This window comes from Corvus hawaiiensis, chromosome 12 (genome assembly GCF_020740725.1).
Source record: "Corvus hawaiiensis isolate bCorHaw1 chromosome 12, bCorHaw1.pri.cur, whole genome shotgun sequence".
Classification (NCBI taxonomy): Eukaryota; Metazoa; Chordata; class Aves; order Passeriformes; family Corvidae; genus Corvus; species Corvus hawaiiensis.
In genome coordinates this window covers 8,905,084-8,918,444 of record NC_063224.1, presented here as the reverse complement: position 1 = coordinate 8,918,444, position 13,361 = coordinate 8,905,084, and the positions used below count along the sequence as shown (strand labels likewise).

The 13,361-nt window shown below is 46.6% G+C and overlaps 1 protein-coding gene across 4 annotated transcripts; it reads left to right on the top strand.

Moving 5' to 3' along the window:
• Window positions 1-1,727: 1,727 nt before the first annotated feature.
• Window positions 1,728-13,011, top strand: B3GNT9 (UDP-GlcNAc:betaGal beta-1,3-N-acetylglucosaminyltransferase 9). 4 transcript variants are annotated; one of them, XR_007206316.1, is made up of 3 exons: window positions 1,728-2,036; window positions 9,648-11,149; window positions 11,467-13,011. XR_007206316.1 is itself a non-coding variant. In XM_048316457.1 (3 exons), the coding sequence occupies exon 3, from the start codon at window positions 9,712-9,714 to the stop codon at window positions 10,954-10,956; it is 1,245 nt and encodes a 414-aa protein (XP_048172414.1). In that variant the 5' UTR covers window positions 1,946-2,036; window positions 8,796-8,838; window positions 9,648-9,711; the 3' UTR covers window positions 10,957-13,011. The 4 variants fall into 4 exon arrangements, 2 of the variants coding, with proteins under 2 accessions (XP_048172413.1, XP_048172414.1); XR_007206317.1 differs by having other exon boundaries at window positions 9,648-11,591; window positions 11,698-13,011; XM_048316457.1 differs by adding an exon at window positions 8,796-8,838 and having other exon boundaries at window positions 1,946-2,036; window positions 9,648-13,011.
• Window positions 13,012-13,361: the final 350 nt, after the last annotated feature.

The following is a 13,361-nucleotide window of genomic DNA, read 5'->3' as shown; positions in this document are numbered from 1 at the left end:
TCCAGCAGCTTTGCACAAGAAGCCCCTGGCTGACCCAGCAGCTGAATCCGGGGACATTCCTTTTGCCATGAACTTGAGCAGAGATGTATTTTACCCTGAATCTCATAAATCTCAAACACTGTTTGAAAATCCTAAGATCAGCCCTTCTTTATCTACAACAAAGCTGTATTCCCAACTGCATGGCCTGCAGGAACACAGTGAGGGGAGCAGGGCTCTGCCCTACAGCAGCTGCAAGGATACACCACCCTGGGCTCAACAGGGCTGACCTACTGAGGAGGGTCAGTGAGATCACTGACCCAATGTTGTAAAACAGAGTGACAACCCAGGATGGACCACGGGCACCTTTGCTGGCAGTGAGAATAAACCAGCCATGGATCAGTGCCCAGGGAACAAGGTCCAGGGAGACAACCACCAAGTAGAAGCATCCACCTCCAAGCTCCCTGGGTAACTGTCCAAGCCACAGCAGCTACAAAGGCACCGCACATCAATGAAAGCCTCTGTTTTCACTCTCACCCCTTGGGAGCAAGCAAAAAGGGTGGCAGGTCCCAAAACCTGGGTGAGGGATCATGGTGGAAATAACTGCTGTGAGTTCCTGGTGGTTTCAGGGAGCAGTCCCCCTCCCTCCACAGCCAGCGCCTCTGAAAGGCAGACAGGAGCCTGGTCTTTGCCTCCTTACAGAGCAGGGGTGAAAAGGAGCCTGGGGCTGCTGCTGCAGAAGAAAAGAACAGAGGTACCTTGGGCTGGCACAGGGAAGGCTGAAGCCAAGTAACATCTATGGCTGAAGTTTCTGATCAGCTCTGCTGTTCAGCAGGGACCCGCTGTGGTTCAGGCATCTGCCACTCATGAGGAAAGGACTTTCCCTGAGTGCAGCGTCTGAGGGTGACCCATCAGGAACCCACTCTTCATGAGACAGTGTGTTCAGTAAAGCGCAACACCTGAGCTGAAATCAAAATTATATCAAAAAAAGCACAGATGCTTACAAAAAGGGATTTTACAGTATGTTTTTAAAAGAGGTGTTCGTGAAAACAACAGAGTAGATCAAAACCTGCTTTTATGACAAGTAAATGAAAAACTTTGCTCCCTAAAGTGGCCGCAGTCTGGGCACTCTCCAGACATTTGGCCTCTGTTAGAGGAATAAGGGCCATTGTTTACACTGCAGAGACAAAGAAACAGCCACAGGGATGGGAAGGGCTATGGCTGCGCTCAGCTAGCAGATCAGTAATGATAGCAATTTAGATTTGACTTCAAATAAAAATTGTTTTGAAGTATTTCAAATTAAATTAAAAAAAAAAAAAGTGATTTGGGTTTTTTTTTTGTTACAGGTTTTGGAAAAGACCCTTGAATCTGTCTTCAGCCTCCGCACTGTTCGGCTCACACTTCCTCCCATCATTTCCCTACCAGAAAAAACGAAATCCACCCCCAAGTGGATTTAACTTCTGAGCTGAACCCAGCCTCAGTTTTTCAATTTGACTCTTTGCAGAGGTAAATACTCACTAGGGAATTAAAAGAAAAAAGCCAAAGTATAGAAGGAAAAGGAAAAGAAACTCAGAAAAATTACATTTCCTATTGAAAAAAATGTATTGGGGCGGGGGGGAGGGAGAAAAAAGAAGCCTTTCCGCAGAATTGGTGGCAGTCCCCAGCCTGGCTGTGCGTTCAATCTCTCGGCACCTCCGCCCTGTCCCGCGGGGCGCTGGAGCCGTCGGCGCTCCCCAGCCCCATCACGTGTCAGGGCTTGGACGGGGCCCCGGCTCCTTCCCTGCCCCGCCGTCCTCTCCTCGCTGCGGCGGCTGCGGCTGAGCACGGCCCGCACCCAGCCCAGCCCCGCCGCGCCCCGGCCCGGCCGGCTCCGCTCGCTGCCCGCGGGGAGCGGCCCCGAGCGCGCCGCAGCCAGCGCTGCTCCGCGCCCCGAGGCTTTCCCCGGTTCCGCTGGAAGGCTGAGGAATGTCTCACACTAACTACATCCAGATGTGCCTGCTTGGCAGCCCGCTGCAGAGACGTTACCGAGGGGACACGGGACCGGCGGTATCAAATGGGATGTAAGTATCTATTAAGTGTGTTTGATCCGGGTGGGCTGGGGAGAGCTGTGCAGCGAGCAGGGTGAACTGGAGGCTGTCCTTACTGCTTCCCTTTGCTCCCAGCTTTTCTTTTTGCCTTGTTGCTCTTGAACGTTGTTGCATGCAGCAACCTGGACCGTGATGGTTAACACGCAGCAGGAGCGGCTGCAGGCTCTGAACACGCAGGCTCCAGCCCTGAGACATCTGCTTTACACTTTACTTTCCAAAGAACCTTCTCTGAATGTTTAGGTTGTTTTTAAAGAAGTTTGGGGCTTCTTTAGACAATGCTCTGAGACAGGGTTTCAACAAAACATGTTGAACAAACATGTTCCAGTGGTGGCACATTACATTTACAAGCTATTCTTCCATCAGTAAAAGGACATGACTCTTCCCCGTGTTACACTGTGGTATGCTTTGAGCAGAACATGGGAATTTTCAAGCTCTCTAGTGTCACAAAGATAGAAAATAATTTAGCCCCTGTGAAATAGGCAGTTACTGATCGTATTTTTTAATAACTTTTGGGCAGATTCTGAGAAACTTATGTGTTGGGTATAATCTTGAAATTAGTGGGGCACATCAGCAGGTTCTCCCTCTCCCATCTGAGCCTGGGTGTAACAATACATCCATGCTACTGCACTGCAATTGCTTGGGTTTGGGCTGCATCAGGCAAATTATTTATCATAATAGAAGAGAGTCTGGGAGCTGAAGAGGTGGTGAGCACTGCAGCCTGGGGAGGGCTGGGAAAGGAAGGTGTTCGTTTCAGTAGGACTGTTTCTTACCCCTTCACAAGCCTGCAAAGTTTTTTTTCCTCCTGGGGCCCAGAAAAATTAATGTTTGGAAGAGAGAGGGCAGATTGCTCACCTTGGCTACTCAGGAGAGGCCTGTCTCCCCAAAGCACTCAGGGTATGAGTTGAGCTGCTGAGTACTCTGCCACTCTGAAAATCAGACTGCCAATGAGCAAGACTGCATCTGAATTTAGGAAGGTACCTCTGGAGGCTGCTGAGCCTGCAAAAGGTCATTGTGCATTACCTTCTACCTTGCAGGCAGTCGAGCACTCTCATTAGAGATGTGGTGCCATGCTCAGAAGGAGCTGGAGTTTTCCCAGTTTGCTGGGGCCCAGCAAGGGTGCCTGGCACAGCACAGTCCTGAGCGGGCACTGCCCCCGTGGCGTGTCCTGCCCTGGAAGGGGCGGGAGAACATCACGCACTGATAAAACGAGCTGCAGCCCCCAAAATGTGCCATGTGCACCTGAGTGACTTACACTGGGCCAGCAGGGCGTGGGGAGCAGGGTGCTGGCAGCCAGCCTTTCCTGGAGCTCCGTCCTGCTGGCAGCCGTCCTGCCCAGGGTCAGCAGCGCTCCCATGCACAGCTGCCACGGTACCGCACCGCTGCCCAACGAGGAGGGGCAAGGTCCTTTCTGGGACCCCTGCACATGGAAACAGCCATCTCAACAGCCTTCACACAGCAGCTGTGCTGTTCCTCTGTGTTCGAGTTTGTACACTTCATAAAATCTTCGTGACTGGGGTGGAAGGCGAAAGGAGGCGACTGCAGCAGCCATTTGCAAGCAGTTATCCAATGTGACTGGCATTGCAAGGGGAAGGCTGGCAGTGCCAACCAGAGAAACTGCAGTAAAATTGGACCAGCCAGCTGGGAAGCTGATCAAACTACATATTTGAGGACTGGGGCAAGCAGATAAATAAGGCACCCTGTCCTGGAACAGCATGGATCTCATCCATTCGTTTGCTCTGGCCTGGAAAAAAAATTTAAAATGCCCTGAAAAGCAGCTCTGACAGGAAAGTTGGAAATTGTCTTTGGAGCAGGGCCTGCATTTTTGTTACCTGCTTCCTTAGTATTTGACTCAACAGAGCTTTTGCCTCCATGTGCTGCTACAGCAAGTAACAGCAGTGGTGATGCTGCTGTGCTGTGACTGTGGCACTGGCCAGCAGTGTCCGAGCTGTGCCATCATGTGCAGTTGAGCACTGAGCCTCTGCCCCCCTCACTGTGCTCCTTTGGTTCTGGTTCATGATCCCAGCTCCTGGGATAGCTCTCAAGACACTCAGCTAATTAAATCCTACAGCCTGCTCTCAGTTTGTTTATAGACTTCAGAACTTGTAAGCTTGAATAGGATGAGTTTTTATCTGGTAAGGCAACACAGTGAGTGTTTTGGTTGCTTTATTTTTTTAGGGCTTTGCACTTACCAACATGCCAAAAGGGGTCTTTGTGTTTCAGCCACCTCTGTCTTCAAATCAAGAAGATCAAATAATTCAGGGTCACTTTATAATCCTGTAACTCCAAATGAGACCTCTTCACAAACACCCTGAAATGCAGAGAGGAGTTGTTCAGCACCAAGGCCACTTAAAGCAATAACTTTGGTGAGGTTATTGACTTTGCATAGACTGTGGGGTATAAAAACAAAGAAAGAAAGCAAGAAAGAAACAAACCTGAAAACCCCAAACCATGCAGGAATAAAACCCATTACATGACACCCAAACATAGAAATGGAACACGGCTTCTTCCCCTGCTCCAACACACAGAGGTACTTTTCCCCTTTAAACACTTCAAACCCAGCTTAAATGATTAAACTCAAGTTGTTTCATGCAAGTTTTTGTATGTGGGGCAGAACAAACCCCACACACATGACCCCACATGTGTCAGCGCTGGAAGCTGACACATTTCCCTGTGGGTACCCCAAAGAGCCCAGATGAGGTTTTGCCAGCACAAGACTGAGAACTTGAAGCCTTGGCCTTTGCACTTCACTTCAGGTTCCCGTAGAAGGGTAGGAGAAGGATGGCAGCCCAATGCAGCTTGAAGAGAGCAAAACATGTGATTCCTCACCCAAAACAATGCTTCCCATGTCCACGTGTTCAGCAAGACATTTAAACTAAACTGGTGCAGACGCAGAAGTCAAACACTCTCCCAAACCTCAGAGGGACCAAGGGTGTCAGTGGGAAGATGCAGCCTCCAGGGCTTCAGGCAATGCAGACTTCTTGGTGCCAGCATCCTGCTCTGGTAGGAGAAAGCTCATCTGCACACGTCTGTTTCACACAGCCCCAGCTGCAGGATGGGCATAGGGCATGCCATTATTGTTTCTTGAACAGTGGCAGGACTCTTCCTGAGGCAGAGGAACAAGGTGAGGAGGGTCCTGGGAGTTTGTTTTGCTCTTGCTGAGGGAATGTGGATGGAAAAATTCCTGTAAACAAGGCAGGAGAGGGACATGTGCACAGACTTCTCCCCTTGCAGGCCAGAGCCCAGGCAGGTTTCAGTATCCTGCACTGGCTGCTACCAGATGACTTTGTTCTTGTGCACTGCATTCAGCCAACACAAAATGAAAACAGATATCTCAAGCCTGAAGCATTGCTTCAAAGTATCTCTACCACCCAGAATTATACAAGCTTCTCTGATGGTTACAAAAAGACCTCATCAAACCCATCAATGCTGGATCCCACACACTTTCTTTAGCTCATTTTACAGAGAAAGATAAGACACCTCCTTCAGCAACCACAGCCCCACATATTGCATGGCCACACAGTGTCCCTCTGCTGCCCAACCCAAACCTACCAGTGGCAGCTCCAGCATCAGGAGCAAGGAGAGGAGTCAGGAGGGAGCTGGAAGCACTTCCCATGCAGCAGGGAGCAAGTTGATCCAAGGACACCCCCCAGCCATGCTTGGTGGGGATGGATGCTTCCATGAGCCAGGCTGGGATGAGTGGGCAGCAGAGCTCAGTGCTGATTTTGTACCCCATGCTCAGTGTACCACGTTTTCAGCTTGCCTGGCTATCCCAGCTGCTTTTCGCGAGGCTGGCTGGATTGAATAACCACTCCTCAAGGCACAAAGCAGTGTGCCAGAATCACCAAGGCTTCTTGACTGAATCTGGGGACAGGATCCAGAGGACTTTTCCCACCTTAGCCCTGAGGAGAAGTGCCAAGTGATGGAGATGTGATGACTGCTGCAAAAGATTTCCAGGATGAGCTCAAGGCTTCACATCATTCAACTGGGAATGAAGAGCTAGCAATTTGGGTTTTTTTAGTTGTCATTTGACTGCTTTTATTGCAGCTGTTCTTGGCCATGTTTCAGAATCTTCCTCTCAAATAAATGAAAACCAGGCAGAGGACTGGGCCCGCTGCCCGAGCGTGCAGCAGTGCAGGTCAGATTCCCTCCTGGATGCTCATCAGGGTGCCATGTCCAGCCCTAGCCACTTCCAGCTTTCCAGCCTTTTGTTGCCTCTTGGGCTGTGCAGGCTGTGCCTGCTTGGTTCTCCCACTCATTCCTTATTTATGGACTCCCCATCTTGCCACCTCATGCATATGGGACCTATCAGCCTCTTCCTACTGCCCAGCTCAGACCTCTAATGTTGCTGGTGCTCACAGCTCAGGATGCAACATCCCCAGCCTTCCCCAGGACCTCGCTGTCCTGGGGAGACAAACCCCGTTATCGCATTCAGACCCCATCAAGCCAGAGTCAGCATCTCTCTGTATCCATCCCCAGCCAGCCAGCACAAAGAGGGACAGCTGCCTGTTTTTCCAAGCTTGGAGGACACAGGAGGCAGCGCTGGCAGCCAAGCCATTCCTCAAGGCACTGAGTGATGCAGCACGTTGTAAGCCCAGCTCCATTTCGCAGGTTGCAGAGGAAGCAGAGGTGCATCTGCCTCAGATACAGACACTCAGGGATGTGCTGTGCTGAGAAACACTCTGCTGTGCTCTCATCTCTTTTCTTTGGCATCAAATATTTCCAGCTCACTTTGATAGCCCTGTAATTCTTTTCCCCTGGTGTCAAGGTGGATGAATAATCTTTTTGGCTTTAGGACATACCAGAGTGTCTGCCAGAATCATTAGTCCCTCTGTATTCAAGAGCAGAACAGTTTTTCCCACATTGACATCCATGGATAGAGCTTGCACTGGTGTAATAATCGAGGGTATTTTCCTTCCAAAGAAGGAAATATCTAACAAAGACTGGAAAATCCATATAATTAGATCAAGGAATCACTTCAAGTGCTGGCAACTTCTTTTGAAAATGAGAGGTCTATGTTCAGCACTGAACTGTTTTATTTCAGCATGGAAATCACTCTTTCGGATCCTTTACTTTCAATAAAAGAAAACAGGAAAATCTGGGCTATCAGCCCAGGCTTGTAACAGTTCAGGGTTTTTCTTGGCTTTTCCAAGGACACTTATTGCCAGATTCTGAGATGCTGGCAGGATAAATCTGTAAGCCATGGAAATTACGAGTTTCATGACACACACATTTTATTCCAAACCCTTGCTGATAACATTAAACACAGGAAAAGCCAGGACTTTCATCCAGCTCCTTAATTACCATCTGGAGCCTGGCAGCTGAAATAAGATCAAAACTTTTGCATAGAAAAGGAAAAAGAAATTTGCTATTACTGTGAAGAAAGAGATGGGACTTCAGACATAAAATGCAAACCAACATCCTATACATGTCAGGAGGGACTGTTTCATGAGGCTGAACATAGTTATGAGCCAAGCCATGTGGCAGAAGGAACATAAACAGAAAACAGATCCTGAACATTCTAAACATTTGAACAATTTACAAGAGATCTGAGAAAATTCTTCAATCCTGCTATTAGTATCAAAGTTATGCCAGTGAAAACATCTGCCTCGCTTAGGAGAAGAGTGAAAGGTAAACAAAAAAAGCTAACAAATGAAGAAAACCTCTATTAGAGGGCAGAAAAAGGCAAGAAACAAGGCCTAAGGAAAAAACCCATGGTCATCAGGACAAGGCCAAAGTGATTTTAAATCCACCAGGAATGCAAAGAGCCTTACACCAAGGCATGGATATGCTGTTTTCCAAAATAACGACTTCATAAATAATGGAGACAAAGCAGATGAGGTCAGTAAACATTTTGGAGCTGTACTTGGGGAAAAGATGTGCAATAGCATGTGATGATGAAATACTCTCTATTGCAACAGTAACTTAGCGGTGAAGTTAACCAGTAATGAAAAAGCACAGTATTTAAATAATGATGTCCAAATAATGTGCATCTGAAAATGTTAAAGGGGCTGGCCAAGAAATCAACCGGTGTAATAATTTTTCTTCCTCATAAGTCTCAAAATATTGCTTAGATACCACAGATGCCACCATTTTATTACTTCATCATTACAGACTTGTCAATCTAATTTTGAGTTTGAAAACTTAACATTATGGCTGATACAGAACTCATGGTTAATGAACAGTTAGCAGGTGATCCAATCCAGGACAATAAAAGGAGATTTGCTGAAAAGAGATACCACCAAATTCTTATCAAGTACTTCTCTCTTGTCTGATCACTGTATGCCCTTGTCAAAAGTTCCTCTCCAGCTTTTTTTATTCCAGAAGTTGTCTTTGGATATGATTTCAGCTAAGTCAAGACAGACAACTGTAATACCTTCACAGGTAGCTTCTGTTAGTACAGCAGCGGCACGATAGAGCCACAAATCACGGATGAACACGATACATTGTCAGGGGGTGTATAAAACACTTACGTGCACTTGTGGGAAAATTTTTGGGTGGGGCTCAACTTCCTCTTTGCTGTGGACTGTAGGAATTAGGATGGTCACTCACCTCCTCCTGGAGCAGCTGTGGGGTGCCCTCTCTCCAGCTCTGCTGTTGCTGCTGCACCTACAAGCTGGTGAGAGGACCTGCCTTTGCTGCAGCTGCAGACACCTGACCAGCTCTTTCCCTGAACTATGGTTACCTGCTGCTTGCTGCCTTCTTACTACTCTTTCATTCTCATTTTGTTTGCAGTTGAAGAACTGATCAAATAAGATAGAAGATCTCCAGGAAAAGTGTAAGTGAGGAAAAATCCTGTATTTCAAAAGGCAGCTTCATCTATCATACATGAACAAAATTTTCCTAACACCAGGCTCTGTCTTGCTTCTGCATATTGGGATTTATTTCCCCACCTCTCACTTAGGGTAATTTGGCAGAGGAAAAACACCCATGGCCCCTTCTAACTTTATTAATGGAAGTTACTTACAATGGTTTAATATTTTATAAAGAATATTGGCAGGAAAAAGGCCCTGTGTGAATTCTAGATTGTACCCAATGTATTAATTTTGAATACAAATCACAGTTGGTTTAACAAAAGCTGGCTCTGTCTGCAGGGGAAAACCAGCAACACACTGCCATTGAGAGTCTGCCCTTCAGCAGTCAGCTCTGGGCCTCCCTAGTTCGAGTTATAAAGGGTAAAAGCAGCAAGTAATGGTTATCAAGCTAGGAAAAAAAAAGGTAATGATTTATGGGAGAATGGCATCATTCATCATTTTCCACTTTGCTTTTCCCAATGAAATCTCTGAAATGGCAAAACACATTCAGCAGTTAAGGGATGTGGGATTTTGGGTTGTGCCTAGAGAGTGGTTTTCAGGATGATGGATGACTGCTTAGTGACTGAACTAACCAAGTCACAGAGCTGGCACTGGGATCAGCATTAAGTTTGCAACCCCATGTGCCTTTTGACAAGTTCCTCAATGTCTCAGTGCTTGTGTGAGTAAAATGTGCTTTGCTGCTGAGTTTTTAAATGATGTTTCAGTTAGTCTTGCCTGCTTGCTTCAGACCTGCCAAATCCTCACTGCTGACACACTCTGTGTTTTCTTACAGATGGACAGTGGTGCCAGGCAGCTCAAACACAGCTTTTAACAGTCCCAGGAACACCAGAGAGACAATGAGAGTTCGCCTCAAAGGGGATGCGATCTGTACCTTCTTCTTGCTGGTAGCGCTTTGTTCTTTGCTCTACTCCCAGCTGGAGCATTTAGTCCCGGCAGGAAAGAAGGAGCCAACACAGAACAAGCCTCAAGTAACACCAAAAATACTCTCAGATCCCAGAGCACCTCGGAGACCAATGCCAGCAGAGGCAACTGCCCCCAGACCCCAAGTTACCCCTGTCATGAGACAAACAGAAGTGGCCAAAAACAGGGTCCAAACTACAACTCCACCCCCGCTGACTGATTCTGCCTTCAACTTCAAGCTCTATCTCCTAAACAAGGATAACAGAAACTTCAATCTCCTCATTAACCAGCCCAGGAAATGCCAAAAAACACCAGGAGGTCCCTTTCTGCTTATTGCTATCAAATCAGTAGTTGAAGACTTTGACAGGCGTGAGATTGTCCGGAAAACTTGGGGCAGGGAGGGTTTGGTGAATGGGGAGCAGATCCAGCGAGTGTTCCTCCTGGGAACACCAAAGAATAGGACAGTGCTGGCGACATGGGAGACCCTGATCCACCAGGAGAGTCAAACATACCGGGACATTTTACTCTGGGACTTCATGGACACTTTCTTCAACCTGACCCTGAAGGAGATCCACTTCCTGGGCTGGGCTGCTGAATTCTGCCACAACGTGAAATTTATTTTTAAAGGTGATGCTGATGTTTTTGTCAATGTTGAGAACATTGTTGATTTCCTCAAGAGACACGATCCCGCTGAAGACCTCTTTGTTGGGGACATCATCTACAATGCCCGTCCCATCCGCGTCCGGAAGAGCAAATACTACATCCCAGAGACCATGTACGGGCTGAGCATCTACCCCGCCTACGCAGGAGGAGGAGGGTTTTTGCTGTCCAGCTGCACCATGAGGAAGCTCTCTAGGGCTTGCAGAGAGGTGGAGCTGTTCCCCATCGACGATGTCTTTTTGGGCATGTGCTTACAGAGAATCAACCTCAAGCCCATTCTACACGAAGGATTCAAGACCTTTGGCATTGTCAAGCCTTCGGCTGCCCCACACCTACAGACATTTGATCCCTGTTTTTACAAAGATCTCATGGTAGTTCATAGCTTGAAAGTTGCTGAGATCTGGCTAATGTGGAACCTGCTCCACAGCCCACGGCTTTCCTGCACTCAGAAGAAGCAGGTAAAGAAGCCTTTCCAATGGAAGAAGAAAACTCAGATAACACCAGCATCACCTCCCAGATAATGCAGGCAGAGTGCAGCACACGCAGCAAACCAGCCAAGAAAGGGAACCTGGAATTGATGCAGCCCAACAAATCAACTTTCCGAGTATTTTAGCACATCTTATTTACAACGTTAAGAGAAGACAACAAACAATTGCAGGAATTTGCCCAAATTCCACATTTGCACATACATATCATGTGGGTCCTTCTGTACTAGTAAGTCCAAATAATCATAACAGTATATATAATTTATTATTATTTATTAGGATTATAGTAGTGCTTAGTGGGGCAGTGTGTAAAAGCACATTGAAAAATGCAGTCCTTGGAGATTTTTCAGCATTGTTAGAAGTGTGAGAAATGAAACAAGACATAGGGTAAGAACAGACACCAGGCAGCACAGGGACCATTGTCAACCTGCAGTACTTGACTTGGACTCATTGAAAAATGAGCAAACAGTAACTAGGGTACAGGAAATCAAGTCCCCTTAGTGTCTACTCCAGTCACATCGCTGCTGCCTGGTTGGTTTTCTGCAGGCCTCATAAGAAGATGACAACAACAAACAGCTTTTGAAATGGGGTCCTACACGTTGCAACTCAGGCGGATTACAAGAAATCCAACTGGATACTGAGGCTGGCGTGGCTGGTCGAGCAAAGGACAGGTAAGTAGATAACTAGAAAGGAGCAGACTTACAAAGGGCCTTTAGAGAAAGGACAAGAACTTTGAGTTAATCACTTTGAGCCTTGATTTTTCATCATTCTTCTCAGTTCAAATATCTGCTCCATTGACACGCTCAAGATTCAGGGGACCGGTGGAGCTGGTTTTGGCACTTCCCTGAGCTCAGGCTCTCTGCACTATGCTGACTGACATTCAGGGAAAACTCAGAAGTCATCCAGCAGTGTTTGATCACTCACCATCTGACCCAGATTTTCAGAAGGTTTGTATCTGGAGAGATCCTTTGGCCTTTGCTTATAAGGGTAACCCCACACAGAGCTGCTGCTTGCATCACATTTGGGAGCTGCTTCAAACCAAAGAATGGACTGGGCTGGTTTCTACAGACCTTGGTGCTCTTGCTTGGCATGGTCAACTGCAGAGAGCTGCCAGGACTTTCATACTGCTGCGGGTGTGACATGAAGGGAGAAAGTTTTCAGAAAAAAGGACTTCAGAATAGAAGTCCATCTAAATTTATTGCAAGAAATCAAAACCACACAGCAATCTTTCAGTTGGACTTTCCAAGGTTCAGTTGGGGGCTTTGTAAGTATTTTAAGCATCAGACAAGAACACTGAATTGCTCAGTTTTTCAAAGCGTAGTCAAGACTTTGGTGCATTTTGTTTTTCCCAACAGTAGTCTACCTTAGAAGAATATACTTTTATCAGACATCAAAGCAGATGTGAATTCCTCTAAATCAGGGTTAAAATGCTATGAAATTCATGGGGCAAAGAGCCTGAATTCACCTCTGATACTGTGTTTGTTAATTCTTTTGCAATTTTTTACCCCCTCAACAAAACTCCTATCCATCAGAGAACCCCTCAGGATGGCACATCCACACAGCTTCAAAGGAAACTACAGCCAGTCATAAAAGTCCAAAGTTCCTTTCTCTTGCACAGAGCCTGCAGCACAGCTGCATTTCATATCCATGTGTAACCTCCCTCCCACCCCGCAGCAGTCTGGGCTCTGTACTGGCACTAACGATGCACACAGAGAACAGCAGGCTGGGAGTGTCTGTGGCAGACTATGGACAACAGCCTCACTCATTAGTAATCTTCATCATGAGTTTAAGCCTTACAATAATGGATTTCCAAGGAAAGGTCAGCTATATAGAAATTGAAAGATTTCTACATTTGGGATATTTTCAGGATGCAATCCTGAAATATAAAACGTTCATGTGAGCTTCACAAGGAGCTTTTCAGGGTGTGGAACTAAGCCAAAGCCTCACTAGAGGGACAGTCACTCCTACCCCTGTCTGCTAACATGTGTGATACTTGTGTATTTATAGCTTGTACAGAAATGTATTACCTGTGAGTAGTTTACAGTTTTGGAAATTATTTATACCATCATTAAAAGACAGCATGCAGATGTACTTCTAGTTGTTAGAGTGAGTTTGTCGAGTACACACAAGTGCACACACGTTGTAAGACTAAAACCACTGGGATTTTTCATGAAGACAGTAACATGAAAAATACATTATTCATTATTTTGGATAACTTGGTAAGTCTTTCCTTATGCTGGACTTAATTTAATGGCAATGACAGAAAAATAAACAGAGTTTACCTTTCAATTTCCTATGAGGCAGCTAGTCAGGTTCAGCAATCCTTATTAAGGTTTTCCTTTTACACTTGAAGATTCAGAGATTGGCTGCTCCCTCTATAATGTCTTCAGATCTGCAATCTACCCACAGCATAGCATTAATGAGTGCATTTTGTCCCAGAT